Below are 16,785 nucleotides of genomic sequence, written 5' to 3'. Positions count from 1 at the left end.
CCTGGATTCAGCCTTTGTAGGAGGATAACGTCCCTTTTATCGCAGTTTACTCCACAAATCTCTCAGGGCTTCAGGGGAGCCGAACGATCAGGCGGCCATCACGCCTGCGCCCCCTGATGGCCTCCGTGCAGGCGTTTTTAACTCGTTTTATCGTCAACCCGAGTGTGACTTCAAGTTCTAACAGTGTACCGCACACCCTGCGACAGACACTTCTTTCAGCCACCAGTTTATCGAGTTGGCAGCAAGCCTATACCTGAAACACTCCAACCTTATAATCGTGGGTGATTTCAATTTTAGAGCCAGTTCTCTGCCTTCGATGGCGTAAATGCAATTTATTTTTGCTTCTCTGACAGACCTAGGTCTGGAGCAAATGGTTACATGCCCAACCCTTTCATTAGCGAATACACTAGACCTAATCTTTGCACCCAGGTCATTGACCACAGGTCACAGTTTTCCCTTAATTTCCTGTTCTAAGGTCCAAACATCTGGTGGAGCCTTTTCTAATCCACGCTTTGGGTTATTCAATGGCACCTGCTCCCCAAGTGTCTTGGAAATGTAATTGGCGTAGGGTGGCAAGAGGGGCCGTTGTAATTTCCTTCCAAGAGAAATGCAGTACTGCACAGTCAATGGATTTTTCGGTGATTACACAAATCTGTACCATGGTTGCTGACTCACGGGCACCACTTAAGCTATAGGAAAGGAGTTTCCGCTCTTCCGCACCCTGGTTTAATGAGGAAAAATGCCAAAAGGAACGGAAATGGAGAATATCTTACTTCCCGGCCGATAAGGCTCGGTTCCAAAAATGTTCTAATGACTAGCAGGGAATACGGGCTGCTAAATCAGCGTTCTATGCAGCTAGATTGGATTGTTTAAACAAACCAAAGGAGCTTTTTTCTTTGGTATGCTCCCTGTCGGCCAAGGAAGACGCTATGGGCGGGGTCGTTCCTTCTCAAGCACTCTGACTCTTTTTAAAAAAAAATGTTAATTTTTTTTAAAAAAGTCAAAGATATTCACAATCACATCACATTGTCAAGTCATTCCACCACCCCCGCCGATCATGTGGCACTCCCTAAGGCCAATGGGGAGCAGTGGTCTGTATTTCCATTGTTCTCCCCAGTGGATATTATAAATGCCACCAATCATCTTAAATGAGCCTCCCCTTCTGATCCTATTCCTCTGAGTGCTACAAGAAATGATGCCGCAGATTGCCCCATGTGTCTCTCAAGCAGTCAACCTCTCCTGTTCCAAGGGTCTCATTACTAGGCAGTTAAAACAATCATGTCTCATTCTCCTACTAAAAGTAATGTCTCTTGACCCGTCCGTTCTATCCAATTGCTGCCCCATTTCCCTGCTTCCATCCCCTATGAAGCTTTTGGAGTAATTGGTCTCTCTCCTTCTTCGAGCACTCTAAACTGCTGGATCCTTTTCAGTCAGTTTTTCAACCAGTCCGAGGAATGGAAAGTGTTCTCGTCTCCGTCCTGGATGACCTGACCCATCTCGCTGACTGGGAATGTCAGGGGGGGGGGCGGGAGCACTGGTCCAGTTAGATCTCTCAGCCACGCTTGATACTGTTGACCTTCCCCTGTTCCATCGCCTCTCCCTTGCTGGCCTTGTGGGTCAGGTCCTATCATGGTTTTCTTCTTTCTTGTTGGAGAGAACTCAGAATCTGTCCCTTTCTTCTTTTCTCTCTCATGCTACCTCCCTTCTTCACAGTGTCCCACAGGGCTCCGCCTTGTCTCCGGCCCTTTTTAACATCTACATTCAGCCTCTTTTGGTGCTCATCCACTCCTTTGGGGTTTGCTGCTACTTCTACGCCGATGATACCCACATCATCATCGTCTGGCTGGATCTTACCCAGTCAGATTATATGGCACGGCTTAGGAATTGCTTAGCGGCCATGGGTGGTTGGATGGGCAAGAATTGGCTGAAATTAAACAGAGACAAGACGGAGGTCCTGGTGGTGGGTACTCCCTCTCTCTGCACGTCTGGTTCCCCACTGGGTCCCCCTATTTGGTCAACGGCCTGGTGGCCAGTGGAATTGGGTCCTTGTCCACTACCTGCGCCTCAGGTTAGGAACTTGGGGTGCATCTTTTCTGAATCTCTATCAGCCTCACCCCATGGCTGTGCCATCTGTAAAGCTGGCTATTATCAACTAAGAGTGCTCTGGAAGGTTCTTCCCCTCCTCCCAAAGCACCTCCGCCCACTGGTGGTATCTTCGCTTATCCTGAATCGCCTAGATTACTGCAACTCACTCATGCTGGCTCAACCTATCTATCTCCTACAATGTCTTCAACTGTTGCAAAACTCTGCAGCGCGTTTGGCCACGAATACTCCTTATGGGGGCCTACGTTACTCCGGTTTTGCAGACTCTTCACAGGCTGCCGGTCCAAAAGCAGATTCTTTTGATATCCCTGTGTATTGTTCACCGGGCCTATTATGGCCAGGGAGCCGAATACCTACAGGAAAAATGTCATCCCTGATGTTCCGACCCGTTCTCTTTGATCCAGTGATGCCTGCCTGCTTGTGATCCCTCCCTTTTGCCTCGTGCGGATGGGTGGTCGCTCGTTTTCAATGGTGGCAGCCAGAGCCTGGAACACCCTTCTGCTTTCCCTCGGCTAACGAAAATCATCTCAAATTCTAGAAACCCATATGTTCTAGCTGGTTCTTTCTGCATCCTGTGGTATATTCAGCACCATAATGGCTTCTGACGACTGTGCGCTTAATAAAACTATAACATAACATACCCAAGGATAGCCAGACTCTGCTACTTTCTCTCATTCAAATCAAGTCCCTCGTACCCACTCAAGACTTTAAAAACATTTACCTTTCACTGAGCCTTTTGGAAGTATTGGTTTGTGAGGCCTCTTGAACATGCCAACACCCTCCTTATAAGTTTACGAGCCTTGTTCTTTAGCCCCTAATAAATTTGGTCACTGTTAGGGGAGTTTTCCTAAAGTTCCACTTGGAGGTAGGACTTAAGTAAGCTATCCCAGTGTTTGTAGATCCCCAACTCTTAGTATCAGTCTGTACTGCTCAAGGACCTTGGTAGAGTAGGAGAAGAGGTGGGCTTATCTTAAGAGGAAGATGTGAGCTGTAGGGAAGTACACTGAATCTAGCTAGCAATGCACAGCGAAGAAACCCTTACACATTTATATTAAAATATAGATGTATTTTATTTACACAAGTCATTGTTTAATACTTAGCACAATGAACCAACACACATAGGTATGCTTTACAATACTTTCAAAAGGTCACTTCTTAATTGGTGGTTGCTGAACGCATACAATTGGAACGGGAGTTTGACAGTTCTATCTGTAATAATGCACACCCACAAAGTAATACAGTAATTGTATTTAGTCTACATACACATATAAGATAGTGATTTCTGAGACGTAAAACAGTGGGTTAGTGTTATCCTAGTAAAGCTTCAGGTTCTAGAGGTGGTTTCCTTGCACAACAAAAGTCCAAAATGCAACCCTAGCTAAAAGGCTGCTCGGAAGAGACCTGAAGCCTTGAACAGCAGCAGATGTCAAATGTTTCTGTGGATACTTTCTAGTCTTGGAAAGAAGTTGCAAGAAGAAGCAACATTTGAAATCCTGTTAAAGGACTCACTAAAGGGACACAGGCAGCGGCTTGGGTCTGAGGTAAGAGGGGGTTGCACTGGACATCTCTATGTGCACACCAATGCACTGGAGCACTTTATGGAATCAAGAAAGCATATATTTTCCCCCACAGTACCTTAGGTTTGAAGAAATCGTTTGTGGTGGATGCTCTGCGATGTTGTAGCTCTGGACCCGACCTACGGATTCCTTGGTCTGATGACTGAAGGCAGGACATAGGACGGGATCGATCAGCAGCAGTCTTGAGGGAGGACATCTGACACTGCTTTCATCAACTTCTTTTGTCACTCTGCAGTTTTGGCACCTTTTCTGCAGCACCAACAAAGGACACGATTCACCCGGTCCTTCTTCTTTGCTGCTTACAGTCCCACAATCTGCTGAGGGGGTTTGTGCAAGTTGGATCGGATCTCTGGAGTGTACTTGAAGGCTCAGCAAAGATTTGGATGGATTCAGCCTTTCAACAATAATGCATTCTAAATGGGTAGCAGGTCTCCTGCTATTGGGGTTCCGCAGCTCTGGAAACTCACAGAACCTCTGAGATGGCACAAAACAAAGTTTGTCTTGGGACTGGTTGTTTCCACCAGTCAAAAGGAAGGAGTCGTCCTCTTCAGACTTCCTCTGTCGGAAGTCAGGACAGCAGTGGTCGCTTTAGTGTTACAAATGGTCTGCAGGCATCTCAGGCAGACAAAGGACAGGGGGGGGTGGAAAACTCCTCCCCCACTTCCTGCCTGCCCAGACACTCTAGAGCCTAGGCGGGAACACCCAAGGGTTCCAGTCAAAGGCAAAACACACACACAGGCCTTCCCCTCTCAGAATGGTAAAAAAGGGCTGACAAAGAACAACCACGCTAGTAATGGTGAAATAAGAAGGGGGACCCCAAGTTGGTACTTGGGTGCCCCTATTGTGCACTGCCGTGGCTATGGACATAGCATGCAGAAGAAATATTACACAGTAGTTGGTAGAACACATCCACAGCCACCAGTCATAACTAGGAGATTGTCTATGTGACTAAAGGGTCACAGGAGCAGAGAGAAGGGGATACTAGGTATCCCTTTTGCACTCCACATAAGGTGCTGTGTGCCAATCTCTGACTAACGTTTTTGGAGAGATCCTTAAGAACTGTAGTTACTCTAGGATAAAGAAAAGAGACTCAAATAAGGACCTGTATGACACTGACACAAGTGGTGCAAGTTTCAAAACATTTATTACATTCTTGGAGTTTGGAAATCTCCTACTTTGCCCTATAGCTATGATGTGCGTAGTCACTACCATCAAATAATAATGAAAACCCAGTCCTAGTCAGTCTGTCAAATCAAAATGGCCTATATTTTTTTTAACTTTTTTTATTTTTTCATTTGGCGAATACAATACAGTATACTTATTACTTTGAGTTCCCACATTTACAGTTCCTGTTACATTACATTGTTAGGACCTTGACATACACACATATATATAGCATTAACAGTCTGACAGATCTTCCTCCCCCTCAGACTCCGTCTGGGTGCTATCTAGGTAGTTTTGTAGCGGACCCCATATGTCCTTCGGCCCAGAGGTGCTGTTAATACACCTGATATAATTTGTTTCGCTGCCGTGAACATACAACAAGTCTTTCAGCCATGCTTGCTTAGTGTGTGGGGATTTCGCTTTCCAGCTCTTCAAAATATTTCTTTTGGCCACTGCGCCTGCCACTGCAAATGTCCTGCAAATTTTGATTGGTACTTTGCCGATATCTCCCAGCAGGTATTTCAGCGGCGTGGCTGGGATTCATAAATTCAGTATTTCATTCAGAATGGAGGCAATATCTTCCCAGTATTGTTTTATAGGTGGGCAGTCCCAATACATGTGTATCCAGCTTGCCGTTGGGGCATCACATTTCGGCCATCGTATCTGCTTGGAGGGGTCAAACTTGAATATCTTATTGGGGGTGATATGCAAGTGATTCAGCATTTTAAATTGGAGCAGTCTAAAATTGGCACATAAGGATATGGTTTTAGTGAAAGAGCAGTATTTTGCCCATTGCTGCTCTGCAATTGTTATGCCCAAGTTCCTTTCCCATTTATCCTTAATCTTCTTACTGGACTGGGTATGCTCTTGTACCGCTTTTGTGTAGTGTGGATACTTTCCCCTCGAATCCCTCGTGTGTCAATATCTTTGTGAGGAATTGGTGTATTGGCGGCTCATTCGGGAATGTCGGCCATTTAGCCTTAAAGGCTGCACTCAGTCTGTGGTATTGCATCGTCATACTGAGGCCAAAAAATAGCCTATATTAAAACATAAAGGATCAAGATGACCGAGCCCGCTCTCCTCCCCACGTTGGACAGCACAGAGTAAGGCTGCCCCTGTAGACAGGATTACACACTCTGGCTCAGATTATCAGAAAAAAGTATTTCTCTTAAAGCAATCGCCTTTTAACTTGTGGGTTAATCTTCACTATCGCGTATTTCAAAGTTTCATTCACCTTGTTGCTTCATAACAAACGTCAAATGTTTTGCTGAGCCGTTCGAGTGGGCTGTCTCCTTTCGCCGGACCGCTTGCTACTCTGGATCACTGGCTTCCCAGTTACAGCTGACTTTAAAGTTCACTGCAGGTTTGCTTTCTTTCGCGTCTCATCAGCACGCGCGCAGCCCTCAATTGTGAGATACACTGTTGCAGCTTCAATCTTCCCTTGACACAAACGGGCCCTTCATGTTTTTCGCTAACTCACCGGTTGTGTGCATTCTTTTCTGTTCTCTGTGGCTTTGATTCACGAGTCAAGGTTAATGCCACAGGCTTGGCCGCGTCTCCCCAACTCTGCCGTTCACCCGGGAGTGTCGCTGGCATCCTTGAAACACTATGCAGGCTTCTTCCTTGTCTGGGTTCCGGCCTTCTGCAAGTATCTCCTGAGGGTTCCCGGAGGCAACAACCTCCTGCAGGGATGTTCAGGGGTTCCCAGCCCCTCACTCTGGTCCCTCGATCCGTTGTCCTGCCGTGGGTTTGCCTTCACCCCGGAAGATCTGCTCCTTCTCGTGTTCCAACTTGCTCTGAGTATGTCTCCATCTTCTGCCTTTTATTCGTGGGGGGGGAGCTAATGATTATCAGATGTATGTGATTACGGTCAATGCCTGACTTTGCCTGACCTTATTAGTAGGATTTGTCCAATGGGATATGTAAGGGTCAGCCTACTTTCTCTCGTTCCTCCTCTTCCTCAACAGTGTTTGTTTAGAAAAGGGGCGGGGGATTGGGATGTCGGAGAATCCCATAAAATGGGATGGGGTATGGGCACGGTAAAGTGGGGGGGTACCGTGCCTCACCATCGGTTGTCTCAACCCCACTCCCTGAAGATCCCTCACCCAGGTGAACCTTTCGCACTGGTCCACCCTCAGGGTCTGGATCCAAAGGCGATGGCTGTGCCCTATCCACCTGAGAGAGTGCTCAACGGGGACTAGCAAGCAAGACACCCTTTGGTTTGTCACAGACCCTACACATTCCCCAGCAACACTGCCCATAAGGAGCTGTGTGCTGCATTAGTAAAATACAGAAGCCTTTAAGTGTTATGGAGGAAAATAGACTCCATAGGACAGGTAAAATACAAAGAATAGAGTTCCAAAAGACAAAGCCCATAAGAATGATCGTGTGGAAAAAAATACCACTTATTCCGGGTTTCAGAAAAAGGTCCAGAAGTCCAGCAAAAAGTGCTGCGGGTCTCACTAGGAGAGGGGATGAAGCATAAACAATGATAAATCTCCCTAACATTCACATCACCCCAGCCTTCAAGATGGTGAACTGGTTAACCATTCTGGTGACCATTCTGGTGACCAACATAACACATGACAACTGATATTTGTTTCAACACTACTTTATTTCGGTCAGTATATGCAGCTGGGTAAATACCTATATAAGTCCTGAGGGTTTCTCTATAACTGAGATATTTTCTCCGAGTCATCAAAGCAAAAGGTTGTTAAGGGATACAATATAGTGCATCAGTATATAGTGTATATATATATATATATTCACTAAACTTATTTTTCTTCAAACCTCTATCAGCGGGTGCTTTTGCAGGTCGGACAAAACCTCACAATTCTCACAAACTAGACTGTATCTCAGTGAAGTGCACTTTATATGTCAAAAACACACTCGCACTATACAGCTTGAAGCAAAAGCACTGAACCCCAGAATAGTGCTAAAATGAAACTTTTATTCAATAAAAAACATTAAAAGAAACACAAGTCAGCATGTTAGCACTAACACTACGGCTATAGAGCCAAGCAACAATTTTGTCAGGTCCACTTAATTGCCATTTTGTATTTGTTTCCTCCAGCCTTTTATGCATTTCGATGTAGTCTAGTTCCTCCAACCACGCTTTGCATTTCTTCTGCCTGTTGGAACTTACTTTTAGTTACCTTAACTGGCCTAGGTCTGTAATTGGGACATTTGACTCACCTGTGGACTCCATGCCTTGCGCCAAGGCTTCAATCAGCCTCCCTACATTATGCAGCTCCACATCTTTTTGTTGTTGCATCAATGCCTTTCTGCATTGCTTCGTTGGTGGTACTAGTATCCCTCTGTTGAAAATAAGTGTGAGTATTTGTCTTCCCTGTTTGTGGAACGCAAACACATATAAAGTCCTGAATACTCCCTTATGCTCTTCATGGCTTTCCTTGTTCCCAGTAGAGTCGAGGTCTGATGTCATTATTTCCACAAAGGAATAATAGAGGGGATCTGGGAAAAGGGCAGCGTTCCTTGGTGGGCTTTCTCTTGGCCATGTGGAGATAGACTCTGCCCAACCCCCGAACAGCATCCATGTAACTTGTAGCTTTGACTCGAGAATCCTTTTTTGGTCACTATAGTACACCCCTGCTGTTTGTTTGTCTGATTGATTTCATCAAACCCATAATAAATCCCTAGCTGTGGAGGCCAGCATCAGAATCAACAATATCACAGGTCTGGAAACCAGGAACTGCAACAAGGAGAACACAGGAAACTGACTTTCTCCTGCTATGCACCCAGACTGTGGATCAACTTACTAACACACATCAGAGTAGCCACTTCCCTCATTACAGAATGAGACGCTGCTTCTTGAAGAACACCTTGCAGGATACAGATTGTGACCTAGACAGTCCCTCCCCTATCTAGATTCTACTCTGTAGCCTTTTCCCATTCTCCCTCTCAATCGGTCCTCTTAGTTCTATCACACCTTTTATGCAGGGCTCTGTTACTTGCCAGCTAGCTTTGCTCTGTTGAAATTCCATATACTGATACCATTAGGACTTGTGGACCACCCTTTTTCTATTTCTGAATTTCCTTTTCAAATAGTGTTCTGATGCTTCCAGGATATGCCACAAGTTTGAGGAATGAGAACTTGGCAAGAGTCCGTATATTGCGAAATCTGTACTTTGACTATTCTGAAAAAGCTTTGCAGTGAGACTGTCTTGAAGATAAGCCTGTCAATCTTAGTTTCTCTGTATGTTGTGGTAAAGCTTTTAATTATTCTTGCTGTTAATTTAACACCAATGTGATTTTCTTACATTTGTTTTTATTACAGAGAAAGATAATGTATTTATTGAAGAATGCCCAAACAGTCTGTGTTCTGTTGAAATGAAACCAGATTTGTCAAATGAAGTTTTCAGCCCTCCTCTAAACAACACGCTGAATGAAAGGTTTGTTAATGTTTTTGATATTTGACGTCCAGATGGAGTTTTATTTAAGTTGTATGTGTGGCTTGTGATTATTTTAAGCATGATTGACTGTGAAGTTCGGCTAGACATTACAGTGCCCACTGCCCTCCTCCCCATTCAATATTCTGTTAGCTCTAATTCCTGTTGTACCAAAGAACTCACCAAAAGCAAGAGGAGATGAGCAACTGACATTGGGAAAAAAGGGTAATACATATAATATGCACAAGAGGAAGACCTATAGACAAGTGCACACATAAACAAGCTCTTTGGTTTTATCTAACTCGACATGGGCAATGAATATCCCGAGAGAAAACCCCAAATATACCAGCAAACACACAATGTATTTACGGGTTCCTTGGAGAAATCTTGAATAGCACATTTCAGCATCGGATAGTAATCTAATTTCTAGAGAATTTGCCACTTTTTCTGGGAACTTTTTTGATAAGGTATCTGAAAGGTTGAGTAACGCAAAGAATAAAACTGGTGCCAATGACACATTCTTTCTTTTTGATTTCAACATTTAGAAATGGTCTACTGATGCACAAACTTGGAATTTCTATAGAACCCAGAAAATGGAATGTAGTATGATCATAAGACTAATACGCGTTGTGAAAAATAGTACATTATGAAGAATGTAGTAATTCAGAGAGGAACAGAAATAAGTTAATGACATAAAGAGCACAGAAGAAACCCAAGCCCCTGATAACAAGAAATAATATGTATAAAACTCAAGGTTTCTATTCAAGAATTTAAAATCTTTAGCGATGGGTTTAAAATATTGTATAAAGTGAGCTAGAAATTATTGGTTTGTGTAGCACTAGTTAACAGAGTGGGACTCATTGATGCACTTTGTTACATCTGTGAGATGTAAGTTAGAGATTAAGTAGTGTGATTTATATTAAGATGTGTCTTTGACAACAGACATATTTTTAGGAATATTATGCCTCCTTAGCACTATAGAAATGATAGCTCATAGAAAACTGAACGGATGATGATGATCTTGCATTCTTAGGCTTGACTGCAACCGGAGTGGTTGCTCTTCCTGGAAATACTGTATTTCCTCTTTTTAATTTAAATTACTATTGAGTTTAGACACTGCTTTGGAACATCATCGTAATTCTCGCGGACTAATTTTTAGCATATTATTGTTGGAAGCTTAATACACAATCTACTGTGTAACTGATGCCATTATTAGTGGGGAGAACAGGGGTATGTTAAAGATTTTAAGCACGCACACATTCGGGCTCAAACCACTGTGCACCCAATTGTCTAGATTTCAGCCCCATAACTCAAACCCAGCATAGGCCATGAGGGCATCTCAATTAGCCCCTTCAAAAACCTGAAACCCAGGACTGAGCAGTGCAGCGATTGGACTTTAACTTACTAGTGACCAAGATTAGCTTTGGCCGTGCACAAAAGACTGCCATCGCCAGTCTCCTCCTCCTTGCCCGACCTAGCTACATCGTGGTACTCTGGTACAGGCTCGTCATTGCATCATGCACAAGCGTTGTAGGCATCCCAATCTGTCTCCCCCACATACCCACCTGACAAAGAATGAAGTAGTGGCGTATGCAAACTACATTGCCTTCCTCTCCATGCCAGGATACTGTTCAAGATTGCATGGGTCGTCTACATCAGTCATGTGTAGCACAACAGCATACCTGGCAGCTAAGCTCCACTTATCTGGTGGCACATGCTCCTCATGCAGCAAATCAACCAACGGGCTCAAATTACAACTCACCCGCAAGGAGAGGACCCACACACTATCTTTCTCTTGTCACACACACACCCTTTGAACTCTATTCCGGTATGGGCTCGGATTGCCCCCTCAATTCTGCAGTAAATGTGGCTTTTTCAACCACACCTGACCAATAATTAATGCCAATGGGATGTACAAACTGACATGCAGATTCGAAATCTAAGTACTATTCTACTGTTAAAATGATGCCTGCTCATAGGCCGGCTACCCACACACAGCGCTGCACTCCTCTCAAGCTAGGTCTGCAGTTTAAACAATAAAAATAAGAATTGAGGTATTTGTGACCAGGCCCCTCAGATCCCAATTGTCTTTCCAAACCTCATAATACAAATCTGGAACAATCAGCAGCAACAACAAAGGCATAGTAGCTGTAACTCCTGGTACATTGCAAATAAGATAATGGGGGCTGTGACTTGTCAATGCTGCTTCAGCTATCAAGTGATGAGAACTGAAGAACTCCTTGATCTCCGTTGTTGAGATGGATTTTCAGAATCAAACCTGTGGGAAGATTGAGAGGCCGCCCTATTACATTAAACTGGGAAAAGGCACAAAAGTCTATCCAATCTCTATAAACGTAGGTGATTGAGCTGTTAGGCCTAGCTTAATATGGAGAATATGCATGTGATGTATTGGTTCAATTAGACACACATAGAGCACTCTGATAAGTAAAATTAGACAGTAAACTAAATATACAATGTTTACTAGGCCTGGCATGCTCTTTGCAATCAAAATAATAGGCAGGTAATATCTCAAAATTCACACTATGCAGACATTGCATTCACCATGGAGTGCTCTTGCTAAAGAGAACCAACACCTTTTCTTTATTTTCTTCTTTTTTTTTTTTTACAGTTTGAAGTGTAAAGCATTACACACACAGAATGAGGTGTCTGTTAGGAAGGCATGGTATCAAACAGTGAAGACGGAGACAAGTGATCACAGTTCAAGTGTGTTTATTGAACTTCAAATGGGTTGGTTGAACGCCTATCTAAACCTAAGTCCAAGAATGGGAGCAAGCTACAACCATCAAATAATAAGGCATTCCTAGTCAAGTCTCTGTCAAATTAAAGGGCCTATACCAATAAACCTATTGCTAATCCTTCTAAGTACACAAGGGTGTGGCATTATATTGTACGCAAACAGAAAAGTCTTCAGGAAATAATGTCTTGGGATGGTTGAGCAGTTGGCTTCCCTTCCCCATGTTTCCATGTTTTCAGCATGGGGCAAGCACCCGTTAGAGCTTCGCACACACTGTGGCTTCTCGGCCACGAGGATACAGTTCAAAGTACAGACATCAAGGCCTTCTGCCAAAGCCTCTTTTACTACAGAGGGTCTGTCATAACAAACACATCTCAAAGTTCCATTCCTATCAGGATTTTCACATGCACAAGTTCTTGCTTTCAATGTTCATCAGGGCCTCCCTCCTTGGGTCGCAGACCCCCTTTTTATTACCATGTTCACACTTGGTCTCCCTCGTTCAGGCTCGGTCCATGGATCTCCCCTATTCGGGCTTGAATCCTCTTCATAAGGATCTCCCTCGTTCGGGCTCAGATCCTCTTGATGTCAAGATAGAAGACTTTCGAATCTGCAATGGGTTTTGCTTAAACCGTCACAGGACCACTTCGATTCACTTCACACAATTATTCTCATCAATCTACTTTTGTTTCTCTTGGCGGGATACTTTACAGAGACCTTCAATTGAGGAAATTCACGGTGGCGGACCCACTCTGTCATCGGTATTGTATCTTTCCTTCTTATGTTCAAACATTCATCAGCAGTTAATCTTTACTCGCGTCTTTCATGACTTTCATTTAGCAATGTTCGTTCCAGCACTCGTTATACAATGTTGCAGCTTGTAACCTTGACTTCAACACAGACCGGTCTTTTATCGGTCACCGGCTGTGTTGATCTCTCTGGTGTCTTTGTTCCTGGAGCCAAGGTCAATACCACGGCTACTGCTGCTCCTCCCTGCCTTGGTCAGTTACGCGGGACGGCCCTCTGTATCTCCGACACACAATGCAGGATTGTTCAGTCTGGTTTCCTGGCCTTACGCTTTCTGCCTCAAAGATTTCTTGAAAGTAACAGCATCTTGTCGGAAAGGTCAAGTGTAATTTCCTTCTTACGAACCCTTCCCGGTTTGCCAGCTTTCTTCCTTTGTTCAGCTGCCTACTTGAACTGCTGTTCCTTCGTGTGCTCTACCTCGCTCAGAATGTGCTCTCGTGCTCCGCCTTTTATATGTGTGGGGAAGTTTAATGGAAGTCAGGTGTGAGTAATTGTCAGTAATTGCCTGACCTCACCAGACCATAGTAGTGGGAAATGTCGGATACACTGCTCGGGTGTGAGTCTATTTTCTTCCAGAGTGGGCTGTCAGTGTGAAAGTGATCGTACAGGAAAAGTTTCCATATATCCTACCTGGTAGGATGGGGTAAAGGTGTTACAGGGAAGAGCGGCATATCGCTTCTTGCCAGCTGGCGCCCCACTCCCCGAAGACCCCTCTCCCAGGTGAACCACCCACAGGAACTGGATCCAAATGGGATGGCTGTGTCCTGGCCACCTAGATGACAGATCCCCGGGAACTAGCGGGTGAGACACCTTCTGGTTTCTCAGGGTCCCACCACAACTTGTTTACATAAGAACATCACAGTAAAAGGTGAAGCTTGGGACATCTTTGAGAGTCCTCACCATCAGTGGGGGAGAGACATGAAAATACTGTTAAACCAATTAAAGTAGCCCTTGCTGATTCCCACAAATAAAGGAGGTAATATACATCAAGAAAAGCATTCCCACCTAACAAATCTAGCTACAGAGATGGCCCCGCCTGATTCTAATGATCAAGACTGGCTCGGTTTATGCTTGTGTCCGTCTCGTCGACTCTAATCAGTAGGGTTTTGTGGAGGGGATTGTCATTTTCACACTCACTTCCTATTTGCTCTATCCAAATGCATAACAGTATACAGAGTATCCCCCTATAAGTGCTTTCAACAGAGCGCTCAGTTAGATTACAGTCCCCATCCCGTCATGCACTTTACTGTACAGCAATACAATTCCACAGACAGTCCCAGGGTATATTGACCGTATCTGCAGTTTCCCGAAAAGGAACCAAGGACATACATAGATTACCTATGGACTCAGTAGCCAGAACTCTCACATAAGGCTTAGTAAGTACAGCTGTCCATAAACCACAATTTTTTATCTGGGCTAAACAAAACGAGCGACAAATGTCGGGAGATAGAACTTTGACCCTGTTAGGCCATGTACACGCCATCCATCGTCGAAAGCAAACTTAATTCAGCCCTTATCAGTATCAACGTTATCTTACTCAAGGATAGATCGCATGAGTCCTTCTGCCCTTTTGGCATCCCAAAAGATGTACTCCTTGCCCTTACACATGGGCCTCAATTTAGCTGGCCGCAGTATCCCTGCTTATACACCTTGTGCGAGGAATATTTTCTTGAGTGTTTCATTTCTTCCTTCTTTTCTCGATGGTTGGGGCAAGGTCTGGAAAGAGGAGAATTTTATGCTGCTGATATTCTTACATCCCTTTATCCCTCACCGCTTTTAACACTGTCTCTCTGTCCCGAGCATCTGAGAGCTTCACAATGAGTCTGCCCCCCTTGAGAATCTGGTATCTTGACAGAAGGGCACACCTTGATAGAATAGCACTTGCCTACCTATATTGGGACATTCTTCAGAAGGCCCCACATGCCATCCCCCGCGCCCATCGCAGCAAACTGCTACACTGGCATCCACAAAGAGTGCAGCCTCATCCCAGCTCCGCCTTGCTAGCAAAGTTTGACCAGTTATGCTCCACTTTGATATGATATGGCATTTATAACGCACCTGCAGACAAGTGTTTCTAGGTGCAACAATGGGGAGGAGCAACAGAGGGAGGACAAAACAACGATCTTACTAGACCTTGTGTCATTCAGATCGCAAGTGTGGGGAAGGGAAGAGGAGTGGTGCAAGGGAGGGCGGGGGGTGGGGGGAAGTGCAGGTAAACAAAAGTGCACCCAACTGGTGGCTCAGTGCAGGTGAAAGAAAGTGCAGCCAACATGTGGCTCTTAAGCGCAGAGAGAGGGGACTGTAGGGTTACAGATTCAGACCACAAGTGCGCAATGTGCAACTGGACATACGGGGACCTGGGCCCAAGTTCAGAGCGGGGCCAGGTGACCAGGGCATGGACCAAGAAGAGTGATAAGCATGGGAGAGGAAAAGAATGCGGAAGCGAAGAGCAAGGTCTTGAGTTGCTTTCGGAACCGGAGGTGGTTCTGCTCAAGTTTGAGTGGAAGGAAGGCTGTTCCAGAGGGAGGCCCCAACCCAAGAAAGAGATCTGCCCCCAACTCTCTGCTTGGAAAAGCGACTGAACCTCAGAGAGATGGATGAGCCAGAGCTCGAGAAGGCAGATGTTTAGGAAGAGAGAGTAGGAGGTAGTGCGGCCCCAGGCCCCAGAAGGCCTTGTGGACGATGCAAAGGGTCTTGAACTTGATCCTTGCCGCCACTGGGAGCCAGTGAATAGATTTCAGTGCTCAAGAGATACGATCCCTGAGCTTGAGGCCAAGGACAAGTCTTGCCGTCCTGTTCTGGATTAGTTGTAGAGGACGGAGAGTAGAGGCAGGAATATTTAGAAAAAGGCTGTTGCCGTAGTCCAGCCTAGAGAGGACCAGACCTCTAGAGACAATGAGCTTCAGGGGGAAAGAGAGGAAAGGAAGGATACCTCTGAGGAGGTGCAGATGATAGTTTGACTTCTTAGAGTTGTCAGAGATGTGAGGTGAGAAGGAGAGGGTGGAGTAAAGGTTGGAAAGCAGGTCTTCATGGATGTTCAGAAAAACAGTATCCGTGCTTCTGGCTGCTCTGAAGCCAGACTGGTTGTCATGGAGACAACCAACAGGTGGTTCAGTGTGAAGATTAGGAGATGGGCAGCTTTTCCAAGAGTTTGCCCAGGAAAGGAGTGATGGAGATCGGGCGATAGTTTGCCAGAGAGGAAGTATTGGCAGAGGGCTTCTTAAGGAAGGGGGTGCACAAGAGAGTGCTTCAGGGGGGAGGAGAAGGTACCAGTGACGAGTGATTGCAGAAATTTGCCAGGGCTGGAACAATGGTGTCGATGTGGTCCTTGATAGTTTGGGGAGAACAGGGAAGAACCTGTTTTGACAAGGCTTTCATAGATAAGAAGGAGTAAGGAGTATTTTTAAGTAGTAGAACAAGTTTTGGCAAAGCCAACAGGTGAGTGCAGTTGTTTCCGGAATGCAAACACAAAGGTAAGCAAAGTGATTTAATGGTCCTCTCCCAATCCTAGCACACATGGGGAAGCCGGGGATTGTGGAGAGAGGGGGGTGCTTGGTCAGAACTCCACTGATCATGTCCAGCCAAAGAAGAGATAGGATTGGGACTTTGTGCCCTTTAAAGCCAATGGCCATGGGCAAGGGGCAGAAACAGTTATGTAATCTCGACCCCCTTTACTCCAATTACTTTTTGAATCCACTAGTCCCACTTACTTCATGTTTTGGGTCCTTTGAGAGAGGTCCAACGTTAGTGGGTGCAGAGGTTACATTCAGCATCTAGTTGCCGGTTCCATACTTTAGCAAGGCACATTCTGTGACTGGACAATATGACAACACTGGCACAAAAAGATCTAGACAACCACATTTCTGGTGAACTCCGGAAACCCCTGGATATGAAGGTGGGTTGCAGTGACTGTCTCGGCGCTCTGGCGGAGGATGGTGACTGTGAAGCTATAATTTCTATTTTGGGCAGTTGT

General features: G+C 45.1%; 1 protein-coding gene across 3 annotated transcripts in view; it reads left to right on the top strand.

Moving 5' to 3' along the window:
• BRCA2 (BRCA2 DNA repair associated) overlaps positions 1-16,785 on the top strand; it is a 2,020,919-nt gene that overhangs the window by 448,924 nt on the left and 1,555,210 nt on the right. For all 3 annotated transcript variants that reach the window (XM_069639263.1, XM_069639261.1, XM_069639262.1), the window contains exon 5: positions 9,142-9,256. In XM_069639263.1, coding sequence (XP_069495364.1) covers positions 9,142-9,256 — 115 coding nt within the window. The remainder of the gene's footprint in view (positions 1-9,141; positions 9,257-16,785) is intronic.

Source organism: Ambystoma mexicanum, chromosome 7q (assembly GCF_040938575.1).
Source record: "Ambystoma mexicanum isolate Mex_15411 chromosome 7q, UKY_AmexF1_1, whole genome shotgun sequence".
NCBI lineage: Eukaryota > Metazoa > Chordata > Amphibia > Caudata > Ambystomatidae > Ambystoma > Ambystoma mexicanum.
This window is presented reverse-complemented; position numbering and strand designations above follow the sequence as displayed.